The sequence below is a fragment of the Ictidomys tridecemlineatus genome, chromosome 4, assembly GCF_052094955.1.
Source record: "Ictidomys tridecemlineatus isolate mIctTri1 chromosome 4, mIctTri1.hap1, whole genome shotgun sequence".
In the NCBI taxonomy this organism is placed as follows: Eukaryota; Metazoa; Chordata; class Mammalia; order Rodentia; family Sciuridae; genus Ictidomys; species Ictidomys tridecemlineatus.
The window spans coordinates 196,609,845-196,625,002 of NC_135480.1; the positions used below are offsets into that span (position 1 = coordinate 196,609,845).

The window sequence follows — 15,158 nt, forward strand, 5'->3', positions numbered from 1 at the left end:
CGGACAGATTTCTTTGTTTAAAAAAAAAAAGAAAGAAAGAAAGAAAATGCCTAGTATAGGGATCCAGCTTGATCTGACTGTAGCCATCTTCAGTCATAACTGCCATGACTGTTCCTGAGTAACCATAGCTTGTTTCCTTGCATGGTATCCTAGCACGCTACAGATATACAAAGCCATTAGAGGAGTATGTGGAGTTTTACAACTGGATCCTGGCACCATCAACACAGGATATGTGCCTGACATCTTTGATGCTAGCTTAAGATAAACCAGGTACATTCCAGCTTAGATGAAGTTAATTTCATCCTCACTACTATGTAAGCTTCTACCCTCTGACCCAATTTTCAGGTATCCACCAGTCTTGCTGCCACCCTGACTCTGTTTCTGTCAGTAAGTCTCCAATAAATTACACTCCAAAATCTTAGACTTGTCCACATCTTTCTTTGGTATCATGGCGACTTGTGGTCAATTCATTTACACTGGATTTTCACAGAGTATCTGGTGATCGGCTTACTTAGGAAGAGTTTCAAAGTGTTCGGTCATTTCTGGAATTTTAGTTCATGTAGCTTTCCTTGCTTCAATAGCTCTCCAATCAATATGATTTTTGAAATTAATATATTTTCTCCAAGATGTTATAAAAGAGTTTGGTTTGCTGTGACCTATTATATCCTACTTAGAAAAGAAAAGACCTTTATTAACAATTTGAGAAGAATCAACATACACTGAAATATTTCAAAATTTAAAAAATGAAATAATTATATGACAAAATTAAGGAAAATATGTACCTGTGAGAGAATCACAACTGGCAGATCGATTATTGCATTGACAGGGCAAGCAGCCATTCTTACTAAAGCCATAATATCCATCTTGGCATTGGTTACATGTAGGGCCGGTGACACCCACTCTGCACTGGCAATTTCCAGAACTGCAAATAGAAGCAAAGACAATGAACAAAAGTAAAGTGGTTTGAAAGTTTTATCATCTAGTATCTCAATACAGATGATTTTTTTTTCTTTTAATACAGATGATCTTAATGTAGCAAAGAGTTTCAACTAGATTCTATTTGCTGTAAGAGTGATTTTTATTTTACATTGGAAATTGAAAAACTTCATGATTATATAATACAATATGTTACTAATAACTAATCATGTGTAACAATGAATCCTACCTACTTGCATAGCTTTAAAAAATGATAAAGGATTCAATGGAAAAATTGAAGTTCTCCATGCTTAGAAATCTTTGTTTAGTAAGTGCTAGGGACCAGAACTTGTATGACTACTGTATTTCTTTTCTGGATTATCCCACAGTTTTATTAGCCTCCATCCCAGTCTGGGGAAAAGAAGAAATGCCACCTAAACCTCACCATGCTTCTAGATCAAAAATATTGAGACCAAGATCTTAGTGAATATGTCAACTAATATTCCTTTAGATACTACAAACTTGACATAATTCTCTATTTGGGGCAAAGGATATATTTAAATAGTAGTTCTAGTAATTAAAGTGGAATTCACAATTAAGTAAATGTGACTAGAAGGGAGACTTCTATTGTTTTATTTAGTCTATATAAAAATTTTAGATTACCAATCAAAAAAAAAGGACAAAGCACCTAAAGTAAGAAATATTTTATTTTTTTTTATTTTTTTTTTGAATTTTTTTTTTAATATTTATTTTTTAGCTCTCAGCGGACACAACATCTTTGTTGGTATGTGGTGCTGAGGATTGAACCCGGGCCGCACGCATGCCAGGTGAGCGTGCTACCGCTTGAGCCACATCCCCAGCCCCAGAAATATTTTATTTAGTATTCCATCTACTCCTATTTAAATATTTTCTTACATATCCATTATAACAAGAACACCATTTCTTTCCAATTATTAAAATCTAAATCTTTGGTGTCCTTTTCAATTCCTCTAATTCTATTCCATGCTCTTTATGATCATCCACTCATATCTAATATATCACCAATTTCAGTCAAATTTTCTTTCCAGCTCGGTGCACTGATGCACACCTATAGTTCCAGAAACTAAGGAGGTTGAAGCAGGAGAATCACAAGTTCAAAGCCAGTCTCAGTAGTTTAGAGAGTTCCTGAGCAACTTCACAAGATTCTGTCTCAAAATAAAATAAATCCATAAGTAGAAAAGGCAAGGGATATATATGGCTCAGCAGTTAAGTTCCCTAGGTTCAATCCCAGTACCAAAAAAAATTATTTCCAATATTTCTTGGTATTTTTATTTCTTTCATAATCATTCCTAATATAATGTCTCTCTTCCTCTTTACCTCTAAAATTTTCTCAGCTTTCCATGAAACTTTTCTCTAACTGGTCTATAGGGATCTTTCAGCTTCCTGACTATATATTCCCCATGTCAGACATTTTGATCCTAATGTGATTTGCTCTATATTCTTACACTATGCTGTCTTATTTAGATTAGTTAGATTGTAAAAGCCATGAGGAAATGGGCATATTATGCAGTTTTCTTATTATTAAGACCTAGTTTAAGGGCTGGGTCTGGGGCTCAGTGGTAGAGTGCTTCCCACGAAAGTGTGAGGCACTAGGTTTAATACTCAGAACCACATAAAAATAAATAAAGATATTGTGTTCATCTCAAGTAAAAAATTTTAAAAAGACCTAGCATAAGTATAGGGATCAAGTATTGTAACAAACTGTAACAAACTGTTATTACACCTTATTAAGTAAATTTCCTTAGTCCAAGGACCTTGTATGAGTCATGTTGGTACCCTCAGAAAGAATATAAAAGATAATGCCTGGTTTGTTGAGGCACTTAATAAATATAAATGTTCAATAAATATATTAACTAAATTTATAATTAAGCACTGTTGGGGGAAATAAAGATAAAGGGCAACACAAATTATTATAATATCAGAAAAATTATAGTACTTTCCTTTTTTTTCCCCAATAGTGACCTTTCTTTATATGCTCATTCTGGACTTCAAAATTTTAGATTTCATCTGATTAGATTCTGGCACCAGCCATATTGAATAAGGGAAAATTTTAAAATTGAAACTGCTTTAAAAATAATTTTTCTTAGAGATGTAGCTCATAATAAAGAGACCCTATGGTATTGTTAATTTTAGTTCAGGAGCCCAAGCTAAAATTATTAACACACAGATTTTATGCATCAGTTAAAGCAATCCCCTATCCCTACCTCATATGCTTCTATTTCTGTACTAAAAATAGAAGTTCTAAATTTGAGAGTTTTTATAACCTAGCATTGAATGGAAATAAAACAACTTTAAAGCATATGTATTCTATATGTAGTGTATAAACTTAAAATTTATTATTATTATTATTTTAACTTAGGATGTGCTTCTCTATAGAAAAATAGAAAAAAAAACAGTTCTTAGAGCTTTAATCAAATAAAATCAGTCCAAAAAAGAAAGAAAGCCAGGCTTATATAATAATACTTACCACATCTTAAAGCCTTTTATCCTAAGGAATCACCTATTAAATTCTCTAGTCCTATTAAAAGTTGAGTAGTGTATTGGGTCATGTAATTTCTTGGCAAACAACTAATTTTACAGAAAATGTAAAATGGAGTCACCTAAAAGAAGGAGTAATATAATAATGATAATAATAATAATAATGTGTCCCCTTTATTGAGGGCTGTGTTGGTAAATACACATTCTCTCTAATCTTCAAGGTAATTCCCTACTATAAGAGTCATAATCCTCATTTTACTATTGAGAGAATTCAGAGATGATAAAGTTATTGTCTACAGCCAGTGAGTCAGGTTTATTTATAGAAAGCCAGACTTTTCACATTCTGTAGATCCCAAGCATCAACATTACCATCTATACAGGTGTTGATTTTAGTGATACTTTTTCTGTTTAGTCCAGAATAAACACCAGTCTCCTTTCTTGCTGCCAAGTAAATTTCAGGTTTTCCCTAACAAGAGCTGAGCAAGGTTACTGCTCGAAGAGCAACATCTGCCTAACAAAGTCCAAGGTTCTCAGAGACACAAACTCAAAATATTTTTATGTTTAAGCTATATTAAAGCTTAATTAAGTTTGATCTTCAGCACCACATAAAAATAAATAAAGATATGTGTCCAACTACAACTAAAAAATAAATATTTAAAAAATATTTTTAAAAAGCTTAATTAAACCTTATACTGATCATATAGAAGATAAGCATTTGGTTTTTTAAATGTAACAGAAATTTACCAAGCATGTCTATTAAGTAACTGCACAAAAGAAATCCTACACACATACATAATGCAGAGTCTCACACAAGTATGCTCCAAAGTACTAAAAGATCTGGCAAAGTAAATCTGTATTCACCAAATATGAAGTATAAGAACATCTTATTACAACCCAATTAATAAATGGGCAAGAAGAAATATAATCATAGAAGAAGAAATACAATCAATCAACAAACATATGAAAAAAAGGTTCAAGATCTCTAGCAATTAGTGAAATGCAAATCAAAACTACACTGAGATTCCATCTCACTTCAGTCAGAATGGCAAACGTCAAGAATACAAGCAACAATAAATGTTGGCGAGGATGTGGAGGAAAAGGAACTGCAAATTGGTGCAACCACTAAGGAAAGAAGTATGGAGATTCCTAAGAAAACTGGGAATGAAATCACCATTTGACCCCATCAACCCCCTCCTAGGTTTATACCTAAACGACTTAAAAACAACATACTATAGTGATGCAGCCACATCAATATTTATAGCAGCTTGATTCACAATAGCTAATTTATGGAATCAACCTAGGTGCCCTTCAACAGATGAATGGATAAGGAAACTGTGGTATATATACACAATGGAACGTTACTCAGCCTTAAAGAAGAATGCAATTACGGCATTAGCCAGTAAATGGATGGAAATGGAGAATATTATGCTAAGCAGAATAAGTCAATCCCAAAGAACATTTTTTCTTATATGCATATGCTAATTCACAATAAGAGGGGGGAAAGAATAGAGGTACTTTGGATTAGATAGAGGGGAGTGAAAGGAGGGGAGGGACCCTGAGGGTAAGAAAGACAGAAGAATGAATAGGACATAACTACCCTATGTGTATATATGATTACATGACCTGTGTAACTCTACATAATTTACAATGAAACAAATGAGAAGTTTTACTCTATTTATGTATGATTTGTCAAAATGCATTCTCCTGTCATGTATAACTAATTAGAAAAAATAAAAAATATATTTTAAAAAAGAATATCTTATTACAAAATAAGAAACAGTTAATTTAAGTTCCTTTATGCTATCAAAAAATTACAAAGGATATCATATTATTTCAAAGAATGGCTAAGAACATTTCATTAGCCCATTTCCAAGGCTTTTTAGATGTTAATCAAAACATGTTAGCTCCTCATTTCCTAAAAGATATTATTCAGTATACAAGATGATAAATAGTTACTTCTAATGATGGTGTTTGCTTAATTCACCATCTGTAAGTAAAAGGTATTACCTTGGAATACAGAATCACTTAGTAATATCTCATAGCCCTAACACAGCCAATATTCCAAAGTAGTGGCTTGCCCTATCAGGGACTTTTCCTTAAAAAATCCGTTCTGGGCATTAAAAGGTCTGATGTAAGCAGGCATCTTTCTCCCTGGATAATGTGTTCCTTAGTTGTCTATTTGAGAAAAAAAATCCAAGACTAACTTCATGAATCCAGATAAAGTTATTGTCTGAGTCTGGATACCATGCTTCAGTCTTTCCAGGGTAGATTTTAAAATAACAGGAAAGGAGGTGATTTCCTGTCTTTAAAAAAAAAAAAATAGCATAGCTGGGCACAGTGGCACGTGCCTGTAATCCCAGTGGCTCGGAGGCTAAGGCATGAGGATCACGAGTTCAAACCCAGCCTCAGCAATGGAAAGGCACTAAGCAACTCAGTGAGACCCTGTTTCTAATAAAATATAAAATAGTGCTGGTGACATGGCTCAGTGGGTGAGTGCCTCTGAGTTCAATCCCCAATACTTAAAAAAAAAAAGTATCTGTCTGTATCTATATATCTAATCTATATCTACATCTGTATCTATATATCTACATATATGTAGATATATGTATACATATATGAATGACACAGAATGGGAAAGTTTGGTTGTGGGGATGTTACTCATGGCCCATGGCCAGTTTCTGCATATATAAGAATTAAATCACTCAGCAAACATAAAGCTTTGTCTGTGTGACTCCTTTTATAGAATAAAGCCTTTACAGCACCCCCTTTCATGATCTTCCTCTGTTAAAGACTGTTGAATTCTTTCTGAAGCAAAGGTCAATGATATGAATGCAATGCAAAAACAAAATCAAAAAAGGCCTGTTAACATATCACTTATGCTTAACCACAGATTTGAAATAAAAGAACCAAAGATTCACAGCTTCATATGTGGAGAATAAGGGTGCAGAACTGGATTTTGAATAAAAATCAGAAATCTATACTACTGAGATCAGCTAACAAAAATTTTAAGATAGAATTTGCTCATCTGGTATCACTTCTTAAAAATGTGAGTTTATAGTAAAGTACTAACATAGTACATAGAATTATGTCACAAAGAAGAATATAGAATATTTATTAAAAAGCAAATGCAGGAGGGCTGGGGCTAAAGCTCAGTGACAGAGTACTTGCCCAGCACATGTGAGGCACTGGGTTCAATCCTCAGCACCACATAAAAATAAATAAAATAAAGCCATGCTGTCCATCTACAACTACAAAAAAAAGAAAAAGAAAGAAATAAAAAGCAAACGCAGGGCTGGGGTTGTGGCCTTGCATGTGTGAGGCACTGAGTTCAATCTTCAGCACCACATAAAAATAAATAAATAAAATAAAGGTACTGTGTCTATCTGCAACTTAAAAAAATATTTTTTTAAAAAGCAAATGCATATATCACACTAAGTATAAATAAACACATTCTACACATTTCTTAAATCATACCAAAACAGGATTCTCATATTTTTTTTACCATGTCAATGTTATATAATTTATACACTCATGGGTATGAACAAATATTGCAAGGTTTTAGCAATTAAAAAAATACTTTTTGAGGCTAAGGGTGTTGTTCCATGGTAGAATATATGCTTAGCATGTAGGAGGCCCTGGGTTGGGCTCAATCTCCAATATCAAAAGAAAAAAATTAATAAACAAAATTAAAGGAAAATCCCCAAACTTCATTCTCAAACATATATAAATAAATATAAATAAATAGTTATTAATTTCTCAAAAGGAACCTCAAAAGTGTATCATTTCAAGACATGGCACATATTTATGTCACAAAAATACTAGTCAAACTGATTTTTAAAGGTTCTGTTCTGTTTGGGTGGAGAATGTTCAGAATTTCCATTATTTTATAATCATATTGATTAGGTTGGAACAGTGAAATGCAGAAAGGAAGGTATCAGGATTTAAGGGGGAAAAAAATAGTCTAAAGAGACTATTGGTTCATAGTCTAGTCCGCTAGTATCTAGTTGACACAAGTACTTTTTTCTCTTAGCTTCAGTATTCTCATTTGTAAAATGAAGATAATTATTCCAAACTTTGTAGGGCTATTGTGAGAATTAAAGACTGCAACCACAGGGAACTCAGCAGTGCGCAGCTAAGTTCCCTGTGGATACCGTCTGAAATCAATACAAAATCGCTAATTATAAACTCTTGGACACATTCAAAATAAATTTTAAGAGGTAGCTAAGAAAAATTTTTCTCACTAGAAAATGTTTTTACATGGGAAGGTAAACAAAATGAAAAATTATTAACAATTCTAACTTCATGTTTGTGACATGGTTTAGTAAAAGTAATGAAAAAAATAGCTTTCTTTTTTGTTATGAAAGAAACTCAATAATTGGACATTTTGGCAAAAGATCGTCTGTTTCTCTGTCTACAGTCATGGAAAAGACTATTATGCAACCAGTAAAGCTCCTTTTCTGAAAGAAAAAAGGATAGCTTTATTGTTGAAACATTGGGCTATTATGCTAAACATTCCTTGTATTTTTTAGGACAAATAGTCTAAAATATGTTTAGAGGAAATCCGTATTCAGACAGAAATTCTTAATACTCAGAAAAGAGTATTATCTAATTGCAAAAATATTTTCTGATAACTGATCTTACCAAAATCAAATTTAAAAATTTTCTTGAAAAGCCAAAAGTAGAACTTAAAGGTAAAAGAATAAAAAATATCATATTTCCAGGGCCCAAACTTGGGAATTCTAACTTAGTTCAACCAGAAAAGTTATTACTTAATTCTTTCAATTTTTTTTAACAGAAGACACACAGCCAGAAGAATTCTGAAACTTACCTAATGACCCCATTATTTTTATAGAGACTTCTGAATTTCAAAAAGTCATTTTGAAAAGAAAATGTAGAGATAAACACGGGGACCAGGGATCATCTAGATAAGAAGCTGCTTCTCAAATATGTTGACGTTTGAATTTGTGACCAATATGAAAGTTTTACTTGATGAAAGTGTAATCATTAATACCTGGTTTGTGTATATACTCTGTTCCAACTAATTTAACTTAAGGTATAGAATTTAGAACTCATTTTCTCACAGAAATGACAGCATAAGCGGTGGCTTAATTTTCAGATTAGCAAACAACCTGCTTAACCTTAAATGTTGATATTGAAAGATCAAGCCCGTTTTTTATACCCAAATTCTGAACTGTATAGGGAGTAGAGTGCTCAGGAGGCACTAGCATGGATTATAAATAAAGTACACAGCATGATATTCACAAATTATTTAATGTAATCTTTTCAATTTTTGTATGACTTTCATAAATCTCAGTTTTATCACTTTCTGGCTGATTTTTTTTTTCAAATGTAGAAACAACAAGTTGTTTAAATGTGTAAGTCAACCTTAGGTTTTGGGGGACAACATAATGTCCACTTAACAAGTTATTTCTACATTTGAAAAAAAAGAGTAATAATCCTTGTTTCAAAAGGTTGTGAGGATTAAAATTAAATATTTAAGTGCCTTCCAAACAGTAGGAAAACTACCTACAGTAAAATATAAATACTTTGAATATTCTCAACTGGTAGAGCTTCAGGAACATAAATGGACTCAGTTTTCAAGATAACATAGTCAATGGTAGGCAGAATAAGAAACTGGGTATTTGTCTTCTAACAGTATTTTTTCTCTCTTCTTATTTATTGATTACTTCTATGAACTTAATAAAATCAAGCCAGAAGGATTTAATGTGTTTAATTCATTTAATAAACTTGCAGTACCTCCAAAAGAAGTTTTTAATGTTAATCTTCTCAGTAGTCATTTAAATATTTCTTCTAATAAATGAGAGATTAAAAAACATAATTGCCAAAGAAATGAGACATTGCTTCTGCTCTGTCTCAAAACAATTCTGACTTTATTTCTTGTTTATAATCTCTCTCCCCAACTAGAATGTCAGCTCTGTGGAATCAGGGTGTGTGTGTATGTGTGTGTGTGTTTCATCCCCTGCTGCATTCCCAGTGTCTGGCATAACACCTTGCATGTAATAGGCTTGCAAACTTTGTTTAATGATGTATGATCTGGCTCCAAAAATCTACATATACTTTCTTCATAACTCATGATGACTTCTAAGTACAAAATTGTTTTCATTTTAGCCCATTGAATATTTTCCATGCACTTAAACTTGATACTTTATGTCATGTTTAAATAAACCTCTCAGAATACTGGAAATGGGATATTCATTTTACATGAACAAAATGGACATTTAATGAGTGGTGCATGATGGGCAATAGATCTTATAAGACACAGATCTATTGGGTTTGCTTTTTAAAGTAAGAAAAGCCCACATTTAAAAGTACTTTAAAAGAAAAAACAATATTACCCCTCAAAGAAAAACCTATTTTGCTTAACCCCTATTAGTAGATTTGATTAATCTATTATGGACCTGCCAAATGGGCCTTGTTAGCTTATATAATACTCATATATATAAGCAAAAAATAGAGGTTGGAGTGCTCCATCAACCTCCTCTTTTTTCTTCTGATTTTCTTTTGTATGTAAGTCAACCTTAGGTTTTGGGGGACAACATAATGTCCTAGATCAGTGGTTCTGACACATTAACATGCAACAGAATCTTCTGCAGGGCTTGTTGAAACACTCATTGCTGGGCCCTATTCTGAAGTTTTTGATTTAATAGTTCTGGATTGGGCTCAGGAATTTGCATTTCTAACCATTTCCCAGGTTATGCTGATATTGTTGGTCTGGAGACCATAATGGGGAATTACTGTACTACATTAACTAGAAAAATAGCACTGTACTTGTTTTACTCTATTTTTATATCCTTATACTTGACTGACAAAATTACTTAATTTCTACCTCCAGCCTTAGTGCTGAACCATTAATTTGGTATCAAGCCTGACCTAAGAAAAGGGTATTTAAGGCATTAAGCCCCAGTAGTGGATTATCAAGCCCCATTTGCTGCTAGTTCCTTTGACCTTAGACCTCTATGTTCTCTATGACTGAATTACAACTATTGTCCTAGTTTCTCAATGCCTGGCTTCTAGTCCCAGTTACCCTGCCTCCCACTTCCCACCCCAAATACTAGGTCCATGACACATGCTTTCAGACCTCACATATGTCAAATGGCTGTGATTTAAAGCCCAGCAAATCAGACATTCTGACACCTCAAACCATGAACTCATCTTTAATAATTATAATGTCCTAATTTTTACCTTTTCATTTCAAGTGATTCTCTATATATACTTTCATAACTTCACTTTACCTTCTATGAAACATTTATTTTCATTATAGCTCAAACTGATTTCTAGGTTTAAATTTCCATGGGTTAGTACCTAAGTTGTTGATTCATGCTCACCCACGCGGAGCCCTGCATTTCATATTGAGATGTGCATACTGCCATATCTAATTTTGCTCATTCTATTTCAGGGTACAGTGGGAAGAGCCTCGGAGCTGGAGAGATCTAGGCTTGAATCTAAATTCTGCCACTTACTAGTTATGCCTTGTTGCTAAGTAATATAGCCTCTAAGAGAAAGATGAATGAGTTGTTTCAAGAAGAAAAGTTATATGTGTAAAGCTTTGAGCATGGAAGTTTAATGGTGTTCACTAATGTTAATTTCCTTCTGTTCCTCCACTGCCTCTCCTGAATCATGCAGCTTCTTTAGACAAATAAGTTAGCCAATAAAGCTAATATTTCCTTCAAATATCTATAATATCTGTTTTGGTGGACATTTTATTCAATTGCTGAACTTTTTTTAATTTTTAATTTTTTAGTTGTTGATGGACCTTTATTTTTTTATTTATTTGTATGTGGTGCCGGGAACTGAACCCAGTGCCTCATGCATGCTAGGCAAGTGTTCTAAAAGCGATCTACCACTGAGCTACAACCCTTCAATTGCTGAACTTTTAAAATATCAACTTAAGACAAGCAAAAGTAAAAATTAATTAAATGGTCATAGTGTATGTGTTGGAAATTGGAAAAAGGGGAGGGGTATGTTACTGACAACATAACTATTTTATTTTCTTTTTCGGGGGATGGGAGTGGTACTAGGGATTGAACTCAGAGGCACTCAACCACTGAGCCACATCCCAAGCCCTATTTTGTATTTTATTTAGAGACAGGGTCTCATTGAATTGCTTAGCACCTCGCTTTTGCTGAGGCTGGCTTTGAATTCGTGATCCTCCTGCCTCAACCTCCTGAGCCACTGGGATTACAGGCCTGCACCACTATACCCAGCTGTGTTTTCATCAACATGAAAAACATATCTATGTCCCCCCCATATACTTTTTAGAATAAAGCAAACTTGAAGGTATTGAAAATCTATCCAATGTAATAAAATGTCTCCACAGAAAAATGAACCATCAATACTTTTCCTGTGTCTCTCTGATCTACAGCACTGGGGTGTATACTAACCCAGTTCTGAATGCCATGCGACTTTAACTTAGTAAAAGAATATGCAATATCATGTTAGAAGACTTTGAATTGACTCTCCTCATTCTGGTAGTTAATGGTCATTGAAGCCTGGGCTAATGATGTAATCTTGCTTTTATTATTATTTATCTGTAATTTGGTAGATAATCATCCTTATCTACCTATTGTTAGAATCAAAATAAAAGAATACTATTAATTGGAAATTAATAGTTTTAATTACAGATACTAGTAATTTTTTATATATTTTTATTTTTTTGCAGTTATACATAATAACTTTTTTATTTATTTTTATGTGGTGCTGAGGATGGAACCCAGGGCCCTGCACATGCAAGGCGAGCACTCTACCGGTGAGCCATAACCCCAACCCCAACAGATACTAGTAATTTATATTCCCTGGAAACCAATTTAATTTATAAACACAACAGGAAGCTTGAAAAATCCACTGGAGGTAATCCAGGCAAACTGTTGGTAGGAATACAAATTAATATAGTCATTATGAAAAACAGTATGGTGGATCATCAAAAAATTAAAAATAGAAACACCACATAATCCAGTAATTCCTTTACTGGGTATGTATCCTTTTTTTTTTTTTTTTTTTTTTGTACCAAAGATTGAACCCAACAGCACTTATCCTTTTTATTTTTTATTTTGAGAAAGGATCTAACTAAGTTGCTCAGGGCCTCACTACATTGTTAAGGATGGCTTTGAACTTGTGATCTTCCTGCCTCAGACTCCCAAGCCACTGGGATTATATATTCAGCATCCAGCTGGGTATATATCTAAAGGAAATGAAATCAGTATATTGAAGAGACCTCTGTACTCCCATGTTTATTGCAACACTATTCACAATAACCAAAAAGTGCAAACAACCTAACTGTCCACACCAACTGATGAAGAAATACACACAAAAGAATACTATTCAGTCATTAAAAATAATGAAATTTTGTTATTTGAAATAACATCGATGGAACTGGAGATCATTACGTTAAGTAAAATAAGCCAGGCAAAGAAAGTACTACATGATCTTACTCATATGTGGAAGATTAAAAAAAAGGTGATCTTATAGAAGTTGAGAGTAAAATGGTGGTTACCAGAGATTGGGAAATGTAGCAGAGAAGAAGGAACAGGAAAAGGTGGAGCAATGGTTACTAAATTGTAGATAAGAGGAAGGAGTTCTGATATGCCATTGCACAGTAGGATGACTATAGAGAAAAATTATGTACTGTATATTTCAAAAAGCTAGAAGAAAGGATTTTGAATATTTTTACCATAAAGAAATGCTAAATGTTTAAGGAGATAAATATGCTTAACCTGACTTAAACATTACACAATGTATATATGTACTGAAACATCACATGATACTCTATTAATATGTGTGATTTTATACTTTTACATATGTTAAATTTTCAATTCAACTTTAAAAAACCAAATTGGTGAAATACACAGAATGTGTGTTAAGAATTAATCTATGCAGAACCTTAAAAATGAAATTCATAATTTTGATCTAATCCTACATATTTTGTCACAATAATTAAAGCTGAAACACATGTGTCCCTTTTCACAAGAAATCTAGAAAAATTTCAAGTTCAAATCTCTCTCTGGGATTGAAAAATTTAGATATTTTGAGTGGAAATTTTATCCAGGGAGGGAAAAAAAGTTAAAAGTTCTGTATTTCTCTCTACCCTCCAAAAAGCACATTTCTTCCTATGGAAAAAAAATACATGAGATGCAAAAGTCATGCTGATTTAATTCTCTTTCAGGGGACACAAGAAGACAAAGCCTTCTCTGTGGGAACAAGAGTTCTTCTATTTAGACTAATGTTTCCTCCACATAAGTTCTAGAAGCTTTTCTTTTTAAACTTTAGAGGAAAAGGATATTAAATCAGGCTATGGGTTTGATTGGATTTCCTAACCATATTCTAATTATTTATCTATAATGGCAAGTCCTCATGCCAACAAAGTAAGTTTTTTTCCTTATCTTAATTTCTCTTCTGAACTTAAGGCTAAGAATTATCACTAGGACCAGTAACTTTGCCCTCATAATAAAATAGTAAAACTAGGCCTGGGGAAGTAGCTCAGTTATAGAGCTTGCCTAGCATTCACAGCCCTAACTTCAATTCCCAGTGCTAAAAGGAAAGTAAATAAATATAACCATCTATATTTCCTTGGTTGCTCCAAATAATAATTCAATTAACATTCTATTTAAAAAGAATATTTTCCCATTAATGTCCTTCTTCTGTCCAAGGTTCCAATCTAGTATATCACTTACACTTACTCATCATGTTTCCTTAGCCTCTTTCAATCTGACAGTTTCTCAGTCTTTTTGGTCTGTTATGACCTTGCAGCTTTTGAAGAGTTGGTCAGGTGTTTTGTAAATGTCCCTCAACTTGGGTTCATTTGATGTCTTGTCACAGTTAGACTGAGGTTATGAATTCTGAGGAAGAATATCACATAAGAAATGTACCCTTTCTCATCTCATCATATTAGGGGGTACATAATATCCACATGACTTATTACTGATGGTATATCATTTAATGTTATCACTCAAATGATAATTTTTAAAAAAATTTTTTAGCTGTTGAGAGACCTTTTTTTAATTTATATGCAATGCTGAGAATAAAACCCAGTGCCTCACACATGCCAGGCAAGTGCACTACCACTGAGCCACAGCCACAGCCCCTCAAATGATAATTTTATAATGCTAGGAATTTACCTATGTGATAGTAAACTTAAAGGCAATTAGCAAACACAAAAGGCAGAGGACAGATGTGGTTTGAGCCTGTTTCTACAACTTACTAATAGTCTGTTTTGAGGCAAATAAAGTTTCAGTGTCTTCATCTGTAAAATTGGAACAATACACTTCAAATTAATTATTATTTTTAAAAATATTTTTAGTTGTAGATAGACACAATATCTTTATTTTGTTTATTTATTTTTATATGGTGCTGAGGATCAAACCCAGTGCCTCATACATGTTAGGTAAGTGTGCTCTACCACTAAGCCACAACCCCAGCCCTCAATTAATTATTATTTTATCTTTACAATTTAGTACATATAAAGCACTTAGCCTGGTACAAAGCCAACATTCAATAAATGTTAATGTTGGTCATTACAGAGTTGATGATGGTACAGGTTGAGCATCCCTAATATGAAAATCTGAAATCTGAAATTTTTTGAACACAGACATTATACTCAAAAAGCTTTGGATTTTGGCCAGGTGCAGCAGTGCATGCCTGTAAGCCCAGCTGCTCAGGAGGCTGAGGCAGGAGGATTACAAGTTCAAGCCCATCCTGGGTAAATTAGTGAG

At 33.3% G+C, this 15,158-nt stretch overlaps 1 protein-coding gene across 1 annotated transcript in view; it reads right to left on the reverse strand.

Moving 5' to 3' along the window:
* Megf9 (multiple EGF like domains 9) overlaps positions 1–15,158 on the reverse strand; it is a 93,907-nt gene that overhangs the window by 20,441 nt on the left and 58,308 nt on the right. The window contains exon 3 of the mRNA XM_040283826.2: positions 783–922. Coding sequence (XP_040139760.2) covers positions 783–922 — 140 coding nt within the window. The remainder of the gene's footprint in view (positions 1–782; positions 923–15,158) is intronic.